Genomic DNA, 22,233 nt, shown 5'->3' on the forward strand with positions numbered 1-22,233 from the left:
TTGAGACTTATTTAATGGTCCTAAAAGATAGACTGGGTCTTATTTTAGACCTAATTTGATCTGAAGAAGAATGTGTGCCATGCACACATGGTTAATTCTGCAAAGTGAATCAAGTGAAGTTGGTAAGTAATGTTGCAACATTATCAATATCCAACTGAAATACTTAGCAATGATTTACCATTAAGACTCCTTAATAGACAACATTGCAATTGTATTGTCACAGCTCATTGCTAGAAGAACTAAGTGCATCTTGTGTGATTGAACTAGAGAGAATTCTTGGAATCTTGCATTTGTATTACTCTCAACTTTGTCCTTGTGTCTCTTTCTTATTTGATTTTGCTTTATTTTTAACTGTAATAAATCTCTGCAAATATCAGATTTGGGGGGTTAGGAATATAGTTCAGCAGTAGAGCACAGACTGTGTGAGCCTTTGAGTTTGTACTCTGCCATTGCAAAACAAAATCAAACAAATCAAAATTACCTTTGGTTTCATTAATTTTCAGTTATTAGTGGTTTTAATTGTATTGACTTATGTGCTACAAATAAAAAGATTTCTTTTTATCCCTGCTGCTTTCTCTGGACATAATTCGCTCTTGTTTTCCCAATTTCTTGAAAGTAGACACTTATGATTAATTTTGCATATTTTTCCTAATACATGCATTCAATGTGATAAATTTCCTTTGATGCACTGCCTTTGCTCATTTGCACATATTTTGATGAATTTTTTTTCATTGAGTTAGAAATTTTTCTGGAGACTTCTTGACATAAATGTTATTAAGAAGTATGTTGCTTTCTCCCCAAGTATTCTGATATGTTTCCAACATTTTTGTTTTGATCTGCAGTTTATTTCTATTGTAGTTTGAGGCATGCTTCATGTGCTTTCTATTCCTTTGAATTTGTTAAATGTGTCATTAAGAATGTGGTTTATCCTGTTGAGTGTTTCTTGTGAGGCTTGAGAAGGATGTATGTTCTATTGTTGTTGGATGAGTTATTCTATAAATGTTAATTAGATATGATTGACAGGGTTCTTCAGTTCTGTTTGATCCTAACAAATTTTCTATCTGCTGAATTCATCAATCTCTACCAGAGGGGTGTTGAAGTCTTCAAATTTAATAGTGATGATCTATTTCTCCTTGTAGTTCTATTAATTTGTAACCTAGGCACTTGAACACTGTTATTAGGTACATTAAGGATGATTATGTCTTTTTAGAAAATTTACTCCTTAATCATTGTGTCGTTCGTGTCTATCATTTTTCCTGATAATTTTTCTGACTCTTGTACTTCGCTAATCTGGCCTTCCTTTCATTAGTGCTAGCTTGTTGTGTTCTTCTCTTTCTTTTTTTCTAGTCTTAGTCTCTCTGGGCTTTACTTTCAGAGTGGTTTCTTTGTGAAATGTTGGTTTATAAGACTAAACATATATTTATATTTAAAAATATTTATGATTCCTCTTCCCTTTTGTTTTGTGGTTGTTGCAGTGGCTACATGGTAACATGATGGTGGTGTTGGTACCCTTTAGTTTATGGCACTTGCATCCACTTGACTGTGGTGTACTGCAGATATGCTTTCACAGTGGTGCAGGAGACCCCAAATGGCAGTGTCACCACAATCCTGATAGACCTGTGGGGCAGTGCTGGAGATTGAACTTGCAGCCTCTCACTTGCAAGGCTCTGCCATTGAGATATACCTAGACCCCAATAACAAGCTGTGAAATAAAATTGAACCACTTTTGCCTTTTAGATGCATTTAAACTATTCACAGTTATAATTGATTTAAGATAGATTCACCTGTACCTTATTTGCAAATATTTTTGTTTACTGCCTTTGTTATTTGTTTTCAATTTTTCATTACTTGACAGTTTTCTGCTCTTTTTCTGCTTTTTTGGCTTTTTTTTTTTTTTTGGCTTTTTTGCTCACACCTGTCGATGCTCACGGGTTACTCCTGGTTCTGCACTCTGGAATTACTGCTGGTGGTGCTCAAGGGATCATATAAGATGCTAGAGATGGAACCCTGCTTGACCGCATGTAAACCAAACACCGTACACTCTAAACTATAATTCTGAGCCCCTCTCTTTTTAATTAAGCTTGTCATATGCTTTAATTTTCTTTCCTTTCTTGGCCTGTGAATTCTATTTCCTGTTAAAAATGGCCTTAGTGAATGCTTACAATTTTTAATATACAGTTGCAGTAATATAAATTTATTTTCAGAAACCTATACCACTTCAGTTTAGAAACTCTGAGATATAGCATTTTAAATTTTTCACTCCTGTTCTTTATAATACTGCTGTCATTTTGCTTATAATTAAGTTATAATCGCATAATCATTGTTGCTATCATTATTTTAACTGTTATCTATAAAGTCAGTTAAGAATATGAAATTGAGATAATTGTATTTTTAATTATTCCCCTGGTTACATATTTTTATCTCTATATAGGTTAGTTTCATTCCATTGTTTTATTTCTTTTTATGACCTTTTGTAATTTTTAGTAAGTAATTTTAAAATTACTATTTCTAGTAAGTATTGCAATTTGGTACAATTTTTAGTAAGTCTTGCAACAGACTTCTTCAAATTTTGTATACATAGAAATATCTCAATTTCTTTTTATTTTTTGAAGGATCATCTTACTGGTTATAGAATTTTAGATTGGTCTTTCTTTCCTAGTTTTCTGTCAGTATTCGATCTTTGTTTTAACTTTTTCTCAGGTGCAGTTAATATTATTTCTAGTACACATTACATAAATGTATATATTCTGACCTTTTGAAATTTATGGTTTGGTATTTGTCAAATTTCTCAGCTATTATTACTTTCCCCCCTTCTTATATTCCTACTATACACATGTTAAACCATTCATAAGTATCTGGGACAATCCAAAATTCTTCCAAACTGGAAAACGAAGAGAGAGAGAAAAGTTTTCCATTTATTTTCTCTTTGCTTTTAAATTTGAAAAATTTTTAATTTGCATACTGTAAGGCTCACTGATTATTTCTTTGACTACTTTACTCAACTGATGGGCCATCAAAGACATTATATCTGTTATAGGGTTTTGGATTTCTAGAATTTACTCTTCTGTTATAAAAACATTTATTTTTCTGCTTAAGTTATCTATCTTTTCTGGTATGTTTACTATGTTTCCATTCGTGGTCATTTAGTATATAAGAGTTTAGCTGTGGAAACAGACTGCTTTTGTTTGAATTCTGGCTCTATTTATCTACTGATTGATCTTTGATAAGGTTCATACATTCTTCATACCTTATAACACTTCTACAAAGGATTGTTAGGCAAAGCAAATGGGTTCCTGTGAAAGTCACTCAGTACAGTTTTTGGCATAAAGTATTCTATCTGTGCTTGATAATGATGATGATGATGATGAAAATGAAGATGATGAAGATGACGATGATAATAACCACCTAGCCACTTATAAAACTAGCTCTCTGCCATCTGAGAGCTTAGCTCCTTGCCACCCCTTCTGATGGTCCCATCAGATGTCCATATTACAACTTCATTTACATTCTTTATTCAGTCTCTGTCATTATTATTATGTACACCTTTCTTAGTACCATATGTAAAAATATTGCCTTTTTGTGAGGTTTCCTCCTTACCATGCTTTATTATTTTTCCATAGAAAACACGATTCTCTGATATATTGTGTTTACTTAATATTTCTTTGTTGATTTCTAATCTTTCTCAACTTGAATTTAAAAATGTTTTAAAGATGTTTTATGTATATATTTTCAATAAATGCATTTGTAGCACCTTAAATTGCTATTTTCCAAGACTATCTAATGGCATTGCTAAATATTTAGATAGTGCTATCACACCTGTGCAAAAGCAGCACGGAATGACAAGAAAACCTGGAAGGGATTAGGTGCCCAGATCCACAGTTGTAGGATTCTGCAGATGGCCAGGTCTGTCCGAGTTCACAGTTGTCTTCTTTAAGCCACGGGTAATATATAATATTTCATTTTCTCTTTCAGTATGAATACTTCAATGCTGTGCTGATAAATGAAAGGGACAAGGACGGGAACTTTTTGGAGCTGGGGAAAGAATTCATCTTAGCTCCAAATGACCATTTTAATAATTTGCCTGTGAATATCAGTCTGAGTGACGTCCAAGTGCCAACGAACATGTACAATAAAGGTAAGACCCAATGCTACCATTCCATTTAGAAGGTGGCGAGGTGGGGTTGACAAGGCTAGGGATCCTGCTTTGAGACATTGTGTGTTTTGGAAAAACTCAGCTGGATATGTCAACTGAACTGGAGAGACAAAGTGTGCACTGCTCTTTCTGCAGTTTTGAGACTTTCTGTTCCTTCAGTAGTGCTGGGGGACAGTGCTCATAATTCTATTCCACAAATCAGCAAAGTAGAGAACCACACAGTCTCTGTTTCAACTACTCGGCCTGATTATTCTGGCATAAAAGCAGTCACATAAAAGCAACATCTAATAGCCTAGTTCTCCCTTTTAGAGAACCTGACAAGCTACAGAGAGTCTATTGCCCACTTGGGAGAGTCTGGCAAGCTCCCTGTGGCATATTTATATCCAAAATACAGTAACAGATATATGCATGCCTTTCGGAGAGCCTGGCAAGCTACCGAGAGTATCCCGCTCGCACGGCAGAGCCTGGCAGGCTACCCGTGGCCTATTCGATGTGCCAGAAATAGTCATAATAGGTCTCATTCCCCTGTAAGAGCCTCCAATAATTGGGAAAGATGAGTGAGGAGATGCTGCTGAAATCTCAGGGCTGAGTGTAATAGAGACGTTACTGGTGCCCACTCAAGTAAATCAACCAACAATGGGATGACAGTGATACAGTGAAAAGCAAGCACAGAAAATATGCAAATCAGAAAATATGGTTGTGTTCCAATAATACTATTTTCTTGTTGTCTGTATTTCTTCTTTTTAAAAAGTTTACTTATTTTTGCTGTCTATATTTTCTAATTATAATTCGGTTACTGTTTTCATAATGGTGTTGACATTTGTGATCTTCATGTACATAGTTCCTTCACCTTACAACTACCAAACTGTTCAACACACCCTACCCATGTTCATGTGTCACATCCTGTCCACCTACTCTCCCCTAATCTGGTGTTTTCAGTTCCAGCAATATTTTCGGTTGTTCTTTTGAGCTACATCCAGCGGTACCCAGGGCTTCTTGGTCTGTGCTCTGGGATTAAGTCTAGCGGAGATGGGGGACCATATGGGGTGCCTAGGATTGAACCTGGGCTGGCCGCATGCAAGGCACTCTACTATAGTCCAGCCTCCTACTAATAACACTTTTTTAATATATAGAAACTTATGCCTGGATTTTACCTAGTTTTCAGACTCTGGTTTACCTGTGATGAAATCTCACTCATCCTCCTTTCCTTGTCATGGTCTGGACAGGCACGGGAGCTGCTGCATTGTGATAGAATCAGCTGTCAGCTTCTGTTTAAACTAAAAAGCTACATGGAACTCAGCAGGGCCCTGTATTTTCAGGCTTCTGTTATCCCTATTCATAGAGTGCCTAGGATTCTTTTCCAAAAAATTCTCTTATATGAGTTTGGAGACCATCGAAGAACCAGGTACTGCCTTTGGGCACATCTCCTCATAACTCTAGAACTTAACTTCTTCTTATCTTGGATACAGTTGCTAGTTACATTTACCTCCTGGGCTAGTAGTGAAAGCTAAAGAGATGTTGCTTACATATATAGGATTGTTGCTTATATATATAGTTACAGGTGTTAACATACTCACCATTACTAAGTTTAATTTTGCCTACTTTGTCATAGCAGGGAGGTTCCTAAAGGAAGAACCCTTTGTCTAAAAAAATATATATATGAGAAGGCGAGATCATTTTAAAATTAAAAACCTGTCTGTTGTTTGCCGTCCAGTCATTGGGATCAGTTTTCAGCATCCTGTATAAGAGTGCAGTGTGTAGGAAGGCAGGAGAGATTGTATAATGGGTAGAGTGCTTGCCTTGCACACAGCTGACCCAGGATGAATTCCCACCACCCCCCATGGTCTCCTGAGCCCCGTCCAGGAGTGACACCTGAACACAGAGCCAGGAGTAAGTCCTGATCACCAGTGAATATGGCCCCCCAAACTGAATTTCAAAAGAATGCAGTAGTCAAGAGAAAGGCTCAGAGTTTTTTTTTTTAATTTTTTATTAGTGAATCACTGAGGGGTACAGTTACAGATTTACAAGCATTTGTGCTTGTGTTTCAGTCACACAATGATTGAGTACCCGTCCCTCCACCAGTGTCCATTTTCCACCACCAATGATCCCAGTATCCCTCGAACCACCCTCACCCCTCCCCATCCCACCCCGCCTCTGTGGGTTTGAAACCTATTTCCCTTTCTAATTGCTGGTGCTGTGATTTTAGCAAACAATGTTCACTCTTGAGTTCTTAGTTTCGCTGTTTGTAAAATAGGATGTCTCCTCTCTCAGAGGCTTATTTTCAGGATATGAAATGTTGCGGCCTTGACAAGAGTCACTCATAGAAAATGCTTATTGTGTCTTAGCTCTTATCAAAAATATTGGAAAGTAATTAACACTTAAAATTGACCTGGTTGCTGTTTAAAGAGCTTAGTCAATGATTAAAGAACTCTCTATTTACTCTACTTACTTGCGTGCTTAACATCGCTCTTGCTTCATTTTCTTGTTAACCCTGTTTAATACTCAGTACCCATTCTATTATTATTTTAACTATTGTTGGAAGCCAGTGGTGAACTGAATTTACCCTATTACTAAAACTTAATTTAGGCTCACTGTATTTTTTTTTGGACCCCTTGGGAGCATTCAGGTAAGATCTAAGAACATTGTGTGCCACATGCTGACCACAATTATGGGGCCTGGGGAGTGGGAGCAGAAAGGAGGGTACCTGATCACCTGCTCTAGCTGATGGACAGAAACTAGTCTGTTTGAGCCCTCCCCCCTGCCCTCGGTAAAGAAAGGTGATGTCAGCCTGAATCACCCTTCGAGGCTCTGCACTGGGCTGTGTTCTATGGACCAAATCTCCACTTTCTCCTCCAAAGGGTTGAAGAGAACCTGCACTCAGAAGGCTGAACGTGGCTTCATCCAGAGCTTTCCGTTTTCCAGGACCCTCTGTCCCTGACGAAGGAGCCCCCTTGTGTGCAATGTGACTGCAAGAAAGCCATCCTCTTGGCATTGAGTACATTCTCAACTGGAGATGAAAAATGCCCCAGATTTTACAGAGCAATTTCAGACAGCAATTGAGAATGATCTTTTAGAATAAGGCAGCCGCTTCAAGGTTGCTTGAGTCATTAGTAGAGTAATGGAGATTTAATTACACCTTGGGCTTTCAAGGCATAATTGTACCTTTTGATGGTGAAACACACACAGCCCCAGCACCCACCCACTGCTCACTCAGGCTGCAGAGCGGTGGCTGCGGCTCTCTGGGCAGCATCCTAGCACAGTCAGCATGCATGAGGCGCTGCACAAATAATGACATTTACAGATATCCTCAGAGGCCATGATAATATCTGTCTCCCATCCTAGATGCAGCCTTTCCCAGCAAGGCCGTAGGGGCAGGGATCAAGGTCAGCCTGGCACTGAATCTTGTCATTGTCAGGCAGTGAATTGCTGCCCCGGGGAGAGGGGAAGGGTCTTCGGGAAAATTCCTGTTTTCATTCTACCTAATTCAAACCAGCCCTAAACAGTCTTTCTTTTCAAGCTGTAGAAATATATTTCATGTTTCGAGGGCCCTCCAGCTCAGATCTTAGTCCTTGATGACATGTTCTCAAAACACATGCTCAGAGCTTGGTCACAGACTGTGATGGGCCTAGGTTAGAAATATCGCCCTCCCCACCACAGGAAATGGATACAGGGCAGTTTGGGCCTGGTGGGTCCAGAGTCCAGTTGTTTGATTCTTGCTTCGGTCTGCTTGTCCCTGTGCTCATGGTCATAATTTACCATCTGCCTTTTAATTGGTGGGTGAAATCTGCCTGTTTTATACAGTCCACCTGCCCCCTAGGCTGGACCTTGGCTGTTCAACAGGCTCAGTACTGACCTCTGGGTCTGAGGTACTCTGTCTGCCCCGACACTGATGACAGCTTCAGAGTTGGAGACAGGTGGCCAAGCAAGACTCAACACCTCTATCTGGAGCTGCAAGCAGCCTCAGTTCATGGGCAGGATGCTGCTGTGGGACTTGTTACTGATCTGATGGTGGATTCAGATAAAGCTGAACCCTTTTAAAAAACTTTTATTTTTTTTTTAAATTTTGCTTTTGGGCCATACTAGAATGTGCTCAGGGTTTTCTCCTGGTGATAATCAGGGGACTATGCAAAGCAAGTGCCCTTCTTACTCTACAATCTTTCTGACCCCAAAGCTAAACTCTAGCTACTTTTCCTCCCAATTTCTGCCTTTATCACATTCTCCTTCTTCTCCTCCTCTTCCTCCTCTTTCTTCTTCTCCTCTTCCTCTTCCTCCTCTTCTTCCTCCTCCTCCTTTTCTTCCTCCTCCTCCTCCTCCTTTTCCCTCTCCTCCTCCTTCTCCTCCACTTCCTCCTCTTCCTTCACCTCTTCCTTCTCCTCCTCTTCACTTACTTCTGGCTCTGTAATCAGGGCTCACTCTTGTCAGGCTCAGGGAAACATATGGGGCACTGCTGATTGAATGCAGGTCGGCGGCACACAAAACAAATACTCTACCTGCTGTATTATTGCTCTGGCTCCTTAAACAGGGGCACAATAAGACCTCTGTGATTCTTTTGCTCTTATTTTGGAAGTGCCTCTGGTTTGCTCCTTGGTTGCAACACTGCTTGCTCCAGAAGCTCTTTGTACAGGCGTTCCCTTCTTGTTCTTGGAGATCTTGAATGGCAAGGATGAGGTGGACTCATCCTGGTGACCCTCATTTTGCCTAGAGCCCCAAAGCTCACAGTGCTCTTAATAGAGGATTTCCATGGATGTAGTAGGAGGCAGGGAGGTGTGTGACTGGTCCCTCTGTGTGCTTGCCAGCCACAGAGGTCGGCCCTCGTTGATTCTTGAAAGGACATTGAGGAGTTCACACACTTTCCGAGGAAACTAGCAAATTGTCTTGGAAAATAATGGGGCAGGAAGGAAGAAGGAAATTTAGGGCTGGGCCACATCCAGAGCCAGTCTGGTGAGGATCCCTCCCACCAAGGCCTGCCACCAGCATCTGTGGCACCAATCAAATGTGCCTCCTTTTCCTCATGCAGAAATTGTGTATGGCAAGTTCTTTGGAGGGGAACTGCATGAGGGGGTATAGCAAGGGTTACACAGAGGATGCTGGTACCAGGTGTTCAGCCCAATCTACTGCTTGGTTGACTTCCCCCTCAATGGCCTTAGCTATAACACGGAGTCATGGAGAGACGTCCTGGTGATGCTCACCTACAGCACTACAGGACTTAATGCAGGTGCGGCTGAGTAGCCAGGCTGCCCCACTGACTTTGGTTTCTCTTCTGCTTCTGGAGGGAATGGAGGGCCCACGTTGTGGAGTTGCTTTGGCCTCTTAGGGATGCTGGATGAAAGCCAGCCCATCCGGTTCTGATGATAGCTTTGTCCATGTGTGTGATTCTCACTGGTAGTTCCGGTTGAAGCAGAAGGAGTCTGAACCGAGAGGCAGTGACGATGGGGGGCAGGGTCACAGCAGTAGGAGCGGGGTGGGAATGGGGCATTATCCCTCACAGTGCCTGCTCTGGACAGCTTGCTGGGCAGCTAGTCTGTGGCTTTGCATTGCCTCTAGAGGCATCCTCCACAGAAGGGGCAGTCACTGTTCTGACAAATATTTGTGTTTTAGAGCGCTGAAACTCAAGAACCGGAGTTACAGCCTAGTGTGGAGATTGAGCCTCTGCTCTTGTCTCATCGTCCTGTGGAAGAGCACACATGACAAGATCTGGGTTGCTCTCGGCTTTGGCTACTAATCTGAGGCAGAGTTTTTAACCCATTTTCTTATCCCACATTCCTTTTCCCCATCACTGTGCAGTGACCATGAAGTGACAAAGAAAAGACTGATGATAGAAGTAGACTGAAAGCAATGTTAACTTTTAAAATGTGCCTATAAGTAACATTAAACAGAAATAGTTCTATAATTTGATGGGGCTGGGGAGGGTGAAGGTGGGCTGCAGCTAGAAAGAAAATGTGAATGAACATTCCCTTCCCCTCCCCGCCTTCTCACACCCCTCACCCCTCCCCACGTTATCTCCACTTTATACTCAATTTATCCTCCCCTCCCCTCTCCTCCTTCTCTCTTCCCCTTCCCTTCTCTCCCCTCCCTTCTTGTTTCCTTCCCTCCCTTCCTCTTCCCCAGTTCTCTTCTCTCTCCCCCCTTCTACCCTCTCCCGCTCCTCCTCTCCTCTTCTCTCCTCACCTCTCCTTTTTTCCTTCTTTTCCTTCTCCTCTCTTTCCATTCCTGAGCCAGTCCTTTTTGTGCTCAGAACTAATCTCTGACTCTGTGCTCAGGGAACACTCCTGGTGGGATTGGAGGACCATACAGTGCCAGATACTAAACCCACATCAGCCATGTCAATGGCAAGCACCCTACATGCTGTACTATCTCTCTGGTCCCTCTGTGAGCATTATTTAATTCTTTGTTTGTTTATTCCTTCCAAGTCTGTGAGTTTTTTTTTTTTTTTTTTTGCTTTTCGGGTCAGACCTGGCGATGCACAGGGGTTACTCCTGGCTCTGCACTCAGGAATTACCCCTGGCCGTGCTCAGGGGACCATATGGGATGCTGGGATTCGAACCCGGGTCGGCTGCGTGCAAGGCAAACGCCCTACCCGCTGTGCTATCGCTCCAGCCCCCCTGTGAGTTTTTTTTTTAAGTATTTTATTTTCTTATGTAATTTTGGGTTTGGGGTCACATTTGGCTCTGTCCAAGGCTTACTCCTGTTTCTGCACCAGGGAATCACTCCTGGCAGGGCTCAGGGGACCATATGGGGTGCCAGGCATTGAATCTGGGTCAGCCACACACAAGGAAAATGCTCTACCTGTGGTTCTATCACTCCAGTCCATGTGAGATATTTTTGAACCACTCAGAAGAGAGACAAAGATAGATAGTAGCTCCATTTTCCATAGTTTTAGGTTGGATTAAAGAAAGCATATATTTTAGAAGTGAGAAGTTTAGAAGTTATATTTTAGAAGTGTAAAGAAGCTCTTGTCCCCTTTTGTTGTCTTTCCTCTACTGTTCCATGAAGGAGCTCAGTCTGTTTTCTCCTCTCTTTTTCAGAAGAAACAAGTGAAGGTCAGGGAGGGAGGCTGAATCTGCATCCTATGGTAGGATGGTTTGTGCAAAGTGGACCTTATTTTTCTGTTTTGTTATTGGGCTACACTTAGTGCTCAAGGCTTACTTCTGTTCTGTATTCAGGGATTACTCCTGGTGGGGCTCCAGGGACAATATCAGATGCTGGGGATCGAACTCAGGTTGGGTGTGTGCAAACAAACACCATACTTGCTCCACTATCTCTCCAGTCCGAATGATGACATCCAGTTTCCTGTGCTGTCTCTTAGCCTCAGCTCCTGGAGAATCTCTCCTAGTCCCACAAGATGCACTGTAGCACGGCTCAATTCCCCTTGGGTCCCTGTGGCATATGAGGATCTTGCCAGCTGAGAAACCCAGGTCCTGGGAATCTGCTCTCCTAGGTTCATTTCCAACTTTCTCTCTAAAACTTTAACTTTCCCTGGGCACTGTTCTGGGGAGTGGGGCACAAGGCTGCTGCCGTGGCTACCCAGATCCATTGGCACAATCTGCTTCTCTTACCTTTCTTTGGCTCTATCTACTCTTCACCCCACGAGACAAGTTCTATAATTCCAATAAACTGAGGTTCCCCCCGGGACAGTGGCTAATTGATGTTCTTATATACCAGCTCCATGAACATCTACAGATGTTTTTTTACTACAAAGTAAGTAGTATAAAGCTTCAGCTCTGTGTTTGAGACAGAAAAGGAGACATAGTTGGGCAAACAAACAACATGTTTCAATTAAATACTCTGTTCTTCCTTCTTTTGTTCATTCATTTCTTCATTTCTTTCTTATTTCCTTCATTCAATGTTGATTATGCCAAGCTCTAGGAATATATTCATGACTGAGAGGTGAATCATGAGTCATGGTCTCTGAGTAGTAGGGAAAGGTGGCATTGGTGATCTGAATTATAAATGGGAGCCAGGCAAATTTTGCAGAGGTAGAGTGATTGCCTTACATGACATCACTGGGTTTTATTTCTGTGGAAAGGAAGGAGAGAGAGAAAGAAAGAAAGAAAGAAAGAAAGAAAGAAAGAAAGAAAGAAAGAAAGAAAGAAAGAAAGAAAGAAAGAAAGAAAGAAAGAAAGAAAGAAAGAAAGAAAGAAAGAAAGAAAGAAAGAAAGAGAGAGAGAGAGAAGAAAGGAGGAAGGGAGGAAAGGGGAGGAAGGGAAAAAGGCAAGAAAGGTAGGGAGAGAAGGAAGGGAAGTAAAGGGAAGGAAGGAAGTTCTGAAAATCCCAGGTGAGACTAAATGTTGGGCACTGAAGACTGGGTCCCCTTTTTAAAGTGAGATTTGCCTGCTGTAGTGTGGATGGTCGGGCTGGCTGGGTTGGGATTTGTCATATGTCTCATCCTATTTTTCAAATGTTGGGTTTGATAAAATGCAAAATGCATTTTGCCAAGCACTTTTCCCCTTAATTACATGTGTATATTTTAAGGAAAATTTAATCCATATGTTTCTGATTCGTTTACATGGAATCATTAAAATGTTGTTTTCTAAAAGTCATTTGATGTGCAAGAAGGCTCATAAACCTTTTAAAAAGCTGTGTTTAAAATTTCTTTCTTTATTGTTTCTTTTTCCCTTTACATGTGTGTGGGGTGTGTGTGTGTGTGTGTGTGTGTGTGTGTGTGTGTGTGTGTGTGTGTGTGTGTGTGTGTACAAAAGAAAGATCCAAGAATGTCAAAAACAAGCTTGAACTCTAAATGACTTGCTTTCTCCTCAACATTCTGACCTGAATCTTTAGAAATGGGCCTGAATCTTGCCACTGAAGTCACTATGAAATTGTTATACCAAAGAATCCTTAGAATTTCTCTGATACTTTGGAAATTATACTTTCTTGTCACAGCATATGCTTCTGTTTTTATGGTCTTTGTCCACTGGTCCACTTACTGGTGATGGTTCGCAGGTGCAAGTCCGCAGTTTATATTGTACAGTTCGCAGTTTAAATGGAGCAGTGAGCTAAACTTGTTCTGTTTTGGGGTCAGACCAGTGATTCTCATGACTTATTCCTGTTTCTGTGCTCAGAGATCACTCCTAGAAGTGCTCAGGGGACCATATGCAGTACCACAGATCAAACTTAGGCAGGTCTGTTGCTTGCAAGGCAAGTGCCTCAACTTCCGTAAATCTATTTTGGTCCCAGGTTCTTTTTAACAGTCTCTACACTTCTGATTAGGTATGTGGGTATACTCATAACACAAACATAGGTTTGCATATGTGCTGGTGTCTGTACCTCAGCATATGCCCACGTTTTTCTCAAAAGTGGTACTGGTAGGTATATTTCATGGGGCCCCCTAGCCCCTTCACCCTCTGTTTAGACTTAAGTTTGCTCCAGAATTTTGCTCTTGCCGGTGAATTACCAGGTGAATGAATGAGTGAATGCAGAATGTATGTGTTGATAATATACTTGTTGAGCTCCATCATTTCTTATCACATTAGATTTCATAAGCAGCAGTAGAGACCACTGTCTCTTACAGCATTCTAGGAAAGAATTCCAGGGCAAGCTGTTAATAGCTTTCACCCTGAGAGTCAGGTCCTGCAGGTTAAATGGAGTAAAACCGAATACGTGGCTTTAGAAACTAGCTAGTAGTGCTTCCTTAAAAGACAAGAGGGAAAGAACGTTTCTCTCCATCCTCTGCTACCTAATTTTATAGAAACACTTTCATACTTCCTCTGGTACCCTTCTCTCTGCCACTGGCCTCTGCAGGTCCCATTGTCTCCATCCTGGCCAATTTCTAGGTTCTTTGCAAAGTTGCAGGAAAGTCTAGTCTCCCCACCAGTTAGGTGGCACTGTAGCACTGTTGTCCCATTATTCAATGATTTGCTCTAGTGGGCACCAGTAACATCTCCATTTTGAGACTAGTTGTTACTGTTTTTGGCATATCGAATATGCCATGGGTAGCTTGCCAGGCTCTGCCATGCGGGCGGGATACTCTCAATAGCTTGCCAGGCTCTCCGAGAGGGACAGAGGAATTGAACCGGGTCAGCCGCGTGCAAGGCAAACTTCCTACCTGCTGTGCTATCGCTCCAGGTGTTAATTTGAGCATGCAGATATAGCACCCAGTACTGTGCCCAGACTCTTGAGGAACTTGGCTGAGACATGTTGAACTCTCTCCCCAAACCTATTTCCAACTCCCTACATCCCAGGTAAGCTCCAGATGTGGTCTTGTCTCCAAATTGGAGCACAGACTCACCTTTCCCTTCAGCGCTGTTTTGTAGGAGGAAGTACAAGCAACCTAACAAATAAGATGCCCACACACTGTTCCTAATGGACACCCTTTTTTCTTCCTGATCACAGCTCCAAGATCCAAGGTCTCTGGATGGCTCAGAAAGTGTGTGTGTCTGTGTGTCTGTGTGTATGTGTGTCTGTGTCTGTGTCTGTGTCTGTGTCTGTGTGTGTCTGTGTGTTTTAGAGGAATCCAGCAGAAGGACTGGATCTTCCACAGGTATTTGTCGGACTGAATCATACATTCTTACAGATCGTCACAAATAGATTGTTTCTTTGTTTTTCAGATTTTTGGTCTGTCACTTCTGCTTCCATTTGGATTGGGTTTTTGTGTATATCTTTTGTGTGTTGTGTATGAAGACAGTATTAGATGGATGTTTATGCATTGTTTTGATTGTGGCCACCACACTCAGGGTGCTAGAGAGGTAGGAATGGGAGACATGACTGATGGACAATGTTTTGGAGTTACCAGGACTGTCCCTGGCAGCAGGGGGAGTCTTTTGGTGATGGAATTCCAACTTGGGACCTTTATGTGTTCATCATGTTGGACCATGTTTGTGGTATTTTAAAAATCTCCTTCTCTGTTGTAAAAAGCATCTGGCAGGAGGTTACGAGGGGAGAGCCCCGGCAGCTCTCCCCTTCGGCCGCCCACAGGTGTTCAAGGGGTCAGTCCCAGGCTGCTCGCCCAGCTGGAGCGGCCTGGGCCATGGGGCAGACAGAGGAGGAAATGAGAGCCAAGCTGGTTGATTGATCAGTTGCCGTTTATTTCATTCACTCCAGTCTCTCTGCTTTTCTCCCAGCCCTCAATCTCTTCCCCAATTCACTCTTACAGCCTAGTTAAATCCCCCCAGCATGAGGGGTTGGGGCTTACACATAGGTGTGGTCACAATCAATTGGGTTAAAGTTCTTTCCTCAGGGGATGCTGTTTTTAGAACAGATTCTCTTTCAGCAGGATGATCCATCCAAGGGAGGAATCCCATGAGTGTGTTTCTCTTCTCCTCGTCCAACAAACATATAAGCATTAATATTAATCATTTTGTATGGACATGGTAAGAGATGCATTAAGCTTATAGAATTGCTCTCCTGGCACCATCTCGATCTCAGACTACAGTGCTCAGGCCAGATTAGTCTTTCTTATCCCTGGCAGGGTGCTAGTCTCATCGTTACTTTGGATCATGACAGCATTTGTCCATGATCAAGCTCTTAGCATTGTTAAGAATTAGGCACTTTGGCCAGGCCTTTCTCAATGCCAGGGTAGCACATAACTCATAGCTTGCCCTGGGTCTGTCCTGTCCTTCGTCAGGACCCTGCTTTTGGGGTGCTAGGAACTGAGGGCAACTGAGGCTTTAGTCGAGAAAGCAGATGCCCGGGAATGAATAATATTCGAAGCCAGTTAAATCCCAAGTTTAAAAAGCATAATATTGTCTTCTTGTGTCTATACAAAAAAGGACATTGCTTTAAAGTAAACTATTCAAAAGATATAAGGAGAGGAGAAAGGCAATATTAACTTACAATATAAGTTCAGTGTCCTAGAAAGATCTGACCTTACAAATTAACAGAGTCTGATTGGTGGGAATAGCTAATTAATTGAGAAATGAGCATAGAGAAGTAGTTACAGATAAACAAAGGAATGGGAGTGACTCGGGAGCACCTTGATGGGTGTGACAGGGATAAACCTAAGCTACTTGTGACTATGTTATTTTACACTGTCATTTTTTTCTTCTAGAATAGGAGGAATAAAGGTTAATGCTTGGGAGTTGGTGGAAGTTGGATCGAGGTTAAAGGAATTCTGTAAGAGGAGCCAGGGTGGTAAAGGATCTCAAGAGTGCTACTGAGGGTGCTGGAGCCATAGTACAATGGGTCGAGTGCTCAGTTCCACCGATTGTTTGCAATGTTTTTTATTCCCTGATACCTCATGTCTTGATATGTGTGAAGTGTCATAGTGATTGTGTAGATCTGGAATTTGTAAGTGAGTTAATTTTGTTTAGGATGAATTTTTAAAATAATGGAAATCTAATAGTTTGGGTCATGTGTTTACTTTTTTTAAAATGGCAGAGACAATTCGGGGTCATTCTCACGAGAATGTCTCTTCTGGACACATGTTTTCAGTGATGTGATTAGAGGGAGAGGGGTAGCACCATCCTAGAGTCTGGGAATCATGACAGGAGTGCTGAATACCAGTGGGGAACATGAGTCACAAGTCCCTGCCCCTGGACTCACCCCCCTTGCCACACTATACCTAGGTCCACAAGAATGGGAATCAAATTACCTTCCCCAGGAAATACATGCTGGAAACTCAGAATTTTGGTCCTTCCTGTCCCAAAGCTTCTCAGCTGCTCTGCTGGATACAACATTCACTGGGGTGACCCAGGACCTACTCAAGGAATAATCTCAGTGTTAGCAGCACCTATACCTGTGACAACCACAAAGGATTGCCAGCTGCGAAGTAGACATGATGGCTTCTGTCTCATGGGGTGGAGAAGTTTCTCTGAACTTATTTATTAAGCCACACTTTGACAAATATGTATAATGCTTATTATGAGTCACCTTTGTTAGTATTTTATAGGTGTGGTAATAGTTTAAATTCACCATGATTGTATTGCTTGTCCCTGGGAATATCTATTGATGTCCATTTTATCTCCTCCCCTTGGAGTCCCTTTTGTCTCTGGAGCTTTACATGAAGAAATTCAATTACTAGAGAATGTTGTGGAATGACAGATATTTATGGGGGTCTGATGTCAGTGTGCAGCTTCTGCCAGCTGCCCATCCCTAATATCCAAATCTATTCCCCATGACCATGCCTCTGGCACAGGCATGGTGAGCCTTCTTTATTCACTTCCTATTGCTTGGGCCATGTGACTACTGAGGAATGAATTGTCCTTGTCAATGAAATGCTAAAGACTTCCAGGAACTCAGTTTGGTTTTCTTTTGCTTGGGGCCCAGTGCTCTCATGGTGGCCTAGAGGAAATCAGCTGCTGGCTGGACTAAGTCTTGATGGGGGGAGAAAGAATATTCTCCTCCTTTTTACTTAACTATTTTCTTTCTCCTCTTCCAGCTCCATGATAATGTGGTCTTTCCAGAATACAGGGCTCATTATCCTGGGAGAAACCTGTGCATTAGACCACTGAGGTTTCTGATTGATATAACACAACAGTATTATATTTCTATGTGCTAGGCACACACATGATCTCAGATTGAGCAATCTTAGCCATAGTTCAGTCATGCAGAGTCAATTACTTGTCCTGTGTTCTGTAGATTAGAACACTGAGCCCAGGACCCTGAGCTTACACTTGCTCAACGTCACTTGCTCAGTAAAATTGGCAAGTTAGCATGAAGCCCTAAGAGTTGACTACAGAACTACCACTGGTTATTCACAAATGTGCCTGAGATGCCTTCCTATCTGCTATCCCATGGCTCCTTTCCAGTGTTCATTTGGCTGTGTCTTGCCTGTTTACATACACACCTCACATGTACAGAAAATGACAGGCCCTGTTTTTGTCAAATTGTGCTATTTCTTCTCAGCATGTGAAAATCCATCATAAATGAAAAGTAGTCTTATTTTACATAAACACTCCAAGTCTCTTCCCTTGATCAAAATAAATGCTGTGGCACAGAATCTCTTAAAAAATGTAAAGTGAATTCTGCACGGGAATGTCAGCGGGTACCAACTGCTCACACATTCAGGATATTTCTGTGGGAAATGAGATAGTTCCACATTTAATCCTGCAAACAACTGCTATTCTGAAATATGTAGAAGATAAATGAGTAAGGGGTGATGATTCACCATGCAGAAAGGCGCTTTGCCTCCCAGAAAGTTCACTGCAATGTGTTGAGGAGAAGTGATTTTTTTTTTATGGTAGCTACTGGTGTAGCATTTGCAAGGCTGAGTTCCGGGGACTCCACTGTCATATATTGGCATTTATCTTCTGGGATGGTGCACAGTAGACATCAACATGAGAAGTGTGATGAGAGCTATGTTCTTATGGACTTAAATAGCTTGGACGAAACAGATGGGACGTGATCATGCCACTTGATGCAACCTAAGTGAAAATCCTGAAGGAAGGGACTGGGTTTCAGTAACTGCACACTCCAGAACTCCTCAGTCTATACTAGGTACAGTAGAGTGGGGCCTGATGTTGCTCAAAGCATAACTCACCTGTGGAAGTCCAGCTCACATGTTGCCTGAAGATGGGTGGTAAAAATGTAACTAAAAGTTGGGTGAGAGTGAGAAGCATGGACAGTTACAGGAAGAGAGATACCTTGCACAAGGTGGTGATAAGTTCATCATCATCATCATCATCATCATCATCATCATCCCATTGATCATCGAATTTCTCAAGCGGTCTCAGTAACATCTCCATTCATCCAAGTCCTGAGATTTTAGAAGCCTCTCTCTACTCGTCCTTCCAACGATGCCATTTCAGGGTCAAAGGCTCTTTCAGGGTCAGAGGAATGAGACCCAGCTTGTTATTGGTTTTGGCATATTAATATACCATGGGGGACCTTGCCAGACTCTCACATGTGGCAGGAAACTTCCAGTAGTTTGCCAGGTTCTCCCAGAGGGAGAAGCAGGGTATAAGATATCGTGGGACTGCAAAGCGACTGTGCGCTTCCAGGAGCTGGCTTTTAAGTCTCTGGATGCTCGCCATTCACAGGACTACATGGCGCCGAGAGCAGTCCCTGGGTGTGACTGCCTAGCTACTGGGAGATGGGAAATCTGGGCGGAGGAGGCCCACTCCTGATCCGAGCAGCCTTGTAGGTCTCAGCCCCGGGTCCCACACACCTGGATTCCTCTGCCGGTTCCTTCATGCATGAGGCTTGTCCAGAGGTTTGGAGAGGGGCCTTAAGCATGGCTGTGGCTAGAGGTCTTCGGCCACTAGGAGCTCTGTTTGGGGTGGGGAGGGAAGCTGGAGCCCATCTCCTCCGAGGAGGCCCCGGGGAAGACAGCCAGGCATGTGGGCAAGAGACTCGCTGCGTCGCTCTCCAGAGACATAAAAGCCAGCTCCCGGAAGAGGTGATAAGTTGTCTTTGAAAAATATTTGGGGATGGATAAGGGTGTGGGGGTGGGAGATACTCTGCAAAATGCCTTACTACTGGCAGTTTACTACTTTTGAGAGATATTTAAGGAGTAAGAATTGCTACCAAAAAAAAAATAAAAACTTATGCTTTTAAGAGTCAAATTTCCTCAGGCTTATATGATTTTGGCATTCTTGGATCATGGAATTGCCACTGGCATCTCTGAAGACATAGTGTTTCCTGAGACTCCAAAGTCTTCAGGTGAAAAGGCCCAAGGTAAACCAAGAACAATTCAAAAAGCAAAAGGTATTTAGAAAAAAAGGTATAGAAAAAAGCAAAAGCAAAAGGTTTAGAAGAAAATGCATCATAGTGTGTGTGTGTGTGTGTGTGTGTGTGTGTGTGTGTGAGAGAGAGAGAGAGAGAGAGAGAGAGAGAGAGAGAGAGAGAGAGAGAGAGAGATCTGGAAAAAATGGACAGAAATCAATGTTTTTATTCTCTACTTTCCACCCTTTCTTCAGTTTGAATATTTTACTGCTTCCTTTTGGGTAGAATTAGAAACAAAAGAACAGAAGGACTTGATTTATAAATAAATGTTGCTCATCTTTCAGGTATGTACCTCTGCCATAAAAGGAAGCTCATCTGCATGTGACCTGTTAAAGACTTCCTATTTTAACTGCCTGGTAATTCCTTCTACTTTTTGATGCCCATGGGTGGCATGTTTGAGGCAGGAGGGCCCTTAAGCAAGCTGCCTCTCCTATCGATTGTGTATCCCTGTTTCTTTGCAGTGGGGCTGTTATTCTCATACAAATGATGTTGGCCAAGGAAAGAGCAAGCGTTCTCCTTAAAAGTGATTCATGATACTCCCTGTACCTGCTGCAGTGCATCAGACACGGAGAAGGCCCATTTCAGAGATGCAGAACATACTGCACTTAGGAAATAAGACAGTTCTTCCAAAGGGCAGACTGAAACAGGATCAGAGTGAGATTTTCTGGTCTTAAGTCAATGCAAATGACTGGTGTCATCTCGTGTTGTGCTATTGTGACCATGATCTCAGGTGCATGCAAGAGGGATTTTTTTTTTTTTGGAGTTAATTCTTTTTTTTTTTTTATAATTTATTTATTTTTAATTAGAGAATCACCGTGAGGGTACAGTTACAGATTTATACACTTTTGTGCTTATAATTCCCTCATACAAAGTTCGGGAACCCATCCCTTCACCAGTGCCCATTCTCCACCACCCGTAAACCCGGCGTACCTCCCACCCTCCCCAATCCCATCTCCCCCCCACCCCACCCTGCCACTGTGGCAGGGCATTCCCTTCTGTTCTCTCTCTCTAATTAGCTGTTGTGGTTTGCAATAAAGGTGTTGAGTGGCCGCTGTGCTCAGTCTCTAGCCCTCATTCAGCCCGCAACTCCCTTCCCCCACATGGCCTTCAACTACAATGTAGTTGGTGATCGCTTCTCTGAGTTGCCCTTTCCCCAGAACGTGAGGCCAGCCACGAAGTCATGGGGTCAACCTCCTGGTACTTATTTCTACAGTTCTTGGGTATTAGTCTCCCACTCTGATATTCTATATACCATAGATGAGTGCAGTCTTTCTATGTCTGTCTCTCTCTTTCTGACTCATTTCACTCAGCATGAAACTTTTCATGCCCATCCACTTAACTACAAAATTCTTGACTTCCTTTTTTCTAACAGCTGCATAGTATTCCATTGTATAGATGTACCAAAGTTTCCTCAACCAGTCATCCGTTTTGGGGCATTCGGGTTTTTTCCAGATTCTGGCTATTGTAAACAGTGCTGCGATGAACATACATGTGCAGATGTTGTTTCGATTGTACTTTTTTGCCTCTCTGGGATATATTCCCAGTAGTGGTATTGCTGGGTCAAATGGGAGCTCAACCTCTAGTTTTCTGAGAATCGTCCATACTGTTTTCCAAAAGGGCTGAACTAGCCGGCATTCCCACCAGCAGTGTAGAAGGGTCCCTTTCTCCCCACATCCTCTCCAACAGCGGTTGCTTTTGTTCTTTTGGATGTGTGCCAGTCTCTGTGGTGTGAGGTGGTATCTCATGGTTGTTTTGATCTGCATCTCTCTGATGATTAGTGATGCAGAGCACTTTTTCATGTGCCTTTTGGCCATTCGTATTTCTTCCTTGGTAAAGTTTCTGTTCATTTCTTCGCCCCATTTTTTGATGGGGTTGGATGTTTTCTTTTTGTAGAGTTCAACCAGTGCTTTATATACCATTGATATCAACCCCTTATCTGATGGGTATTGTGTAAATATCCTTTCCCATTCTGTGGATAGTCTTTGTATTCTGGTCACTGTATATCTTGCGGTGCAGAAGCTTTTTAGTTTAACGTAGTCCCATTTGTTGATCTCTGTTTTTACTAGATTGCTTAGTTCCGTGTCACGTTTGAAGATACCTTTATCTTCAATATCGTGGAGGGTTTTGCCGACCTTGTCTTCAATGTACCTTATGGTTTGTGGTCTAATGTTGAGGTCTTTAATCCATTTTGATCTGACTTTTGTGCATGGTGTCAGGTCAAGGTCTAAACCCATTTTTTTGCATGTGGTTGTCCAGTTTTGCCAGCACCATTTGTTAAAGAGGCTTTCCTTGCTCCACTTCACATCTCTTGCTCCCTTATCAAAGATTAGATGATCATACATTTGGGGTTGTGTGTAGGGATATTCCACCCTGTTTCATTGGTCTACGGCTCTGCCTTTGTTCCAGTACCATGCTGTTTTAATTGTTACTGCTTTGTAGTAAAGATTGAGGCTGGGAGGGTGATGCCTCCCATCATCTTTTTC

The 22,233-nt window shown here is 42.3% G+C and overlaps 1 protein-coding gene across 2 annotated transcripts in view; it reads left to right on the forward strand.

The window, feature by feature from the left end:
* Positions 1 to 22,233, forward strand: part of CACNA2D3 (calcium voltage-gated channel auxiliary subunit alpha2delta 3) — a 999,345-nt gene that overhangs the window by 408,991 nt on the left and 568,121 nt on the right. For both annotated transcript variants that reach the window (XM_055135106.1, XM_055135105.1), the window contains exon 5: positions 3,973 to 4,135. In XM_055135106.1, coding sequence (XP_054991081.1) covers positions 3,973 to 4,135 — 163 coding nt within the window. The remainder of the gene's footprint in view (positions 1 to 3,972; positions 4,136 to 22,233) is intronic.

This window comes from Sorex araneus, chromosome 4 (genome assembly GCF_027595985.1).
Source record: "Sorex araneus isolate mSorAra2 chromosome 4, mSorAra2.pri, whole genome shotgun sequence".
In the NCBI taxonomy this organism is placed as follows: domain Eukaryota; kingdom Metazoa; phylum Chordata; class Mammalia; order Eulipotyphla; family Soricidae; genus Sorex; species Sorex araneus.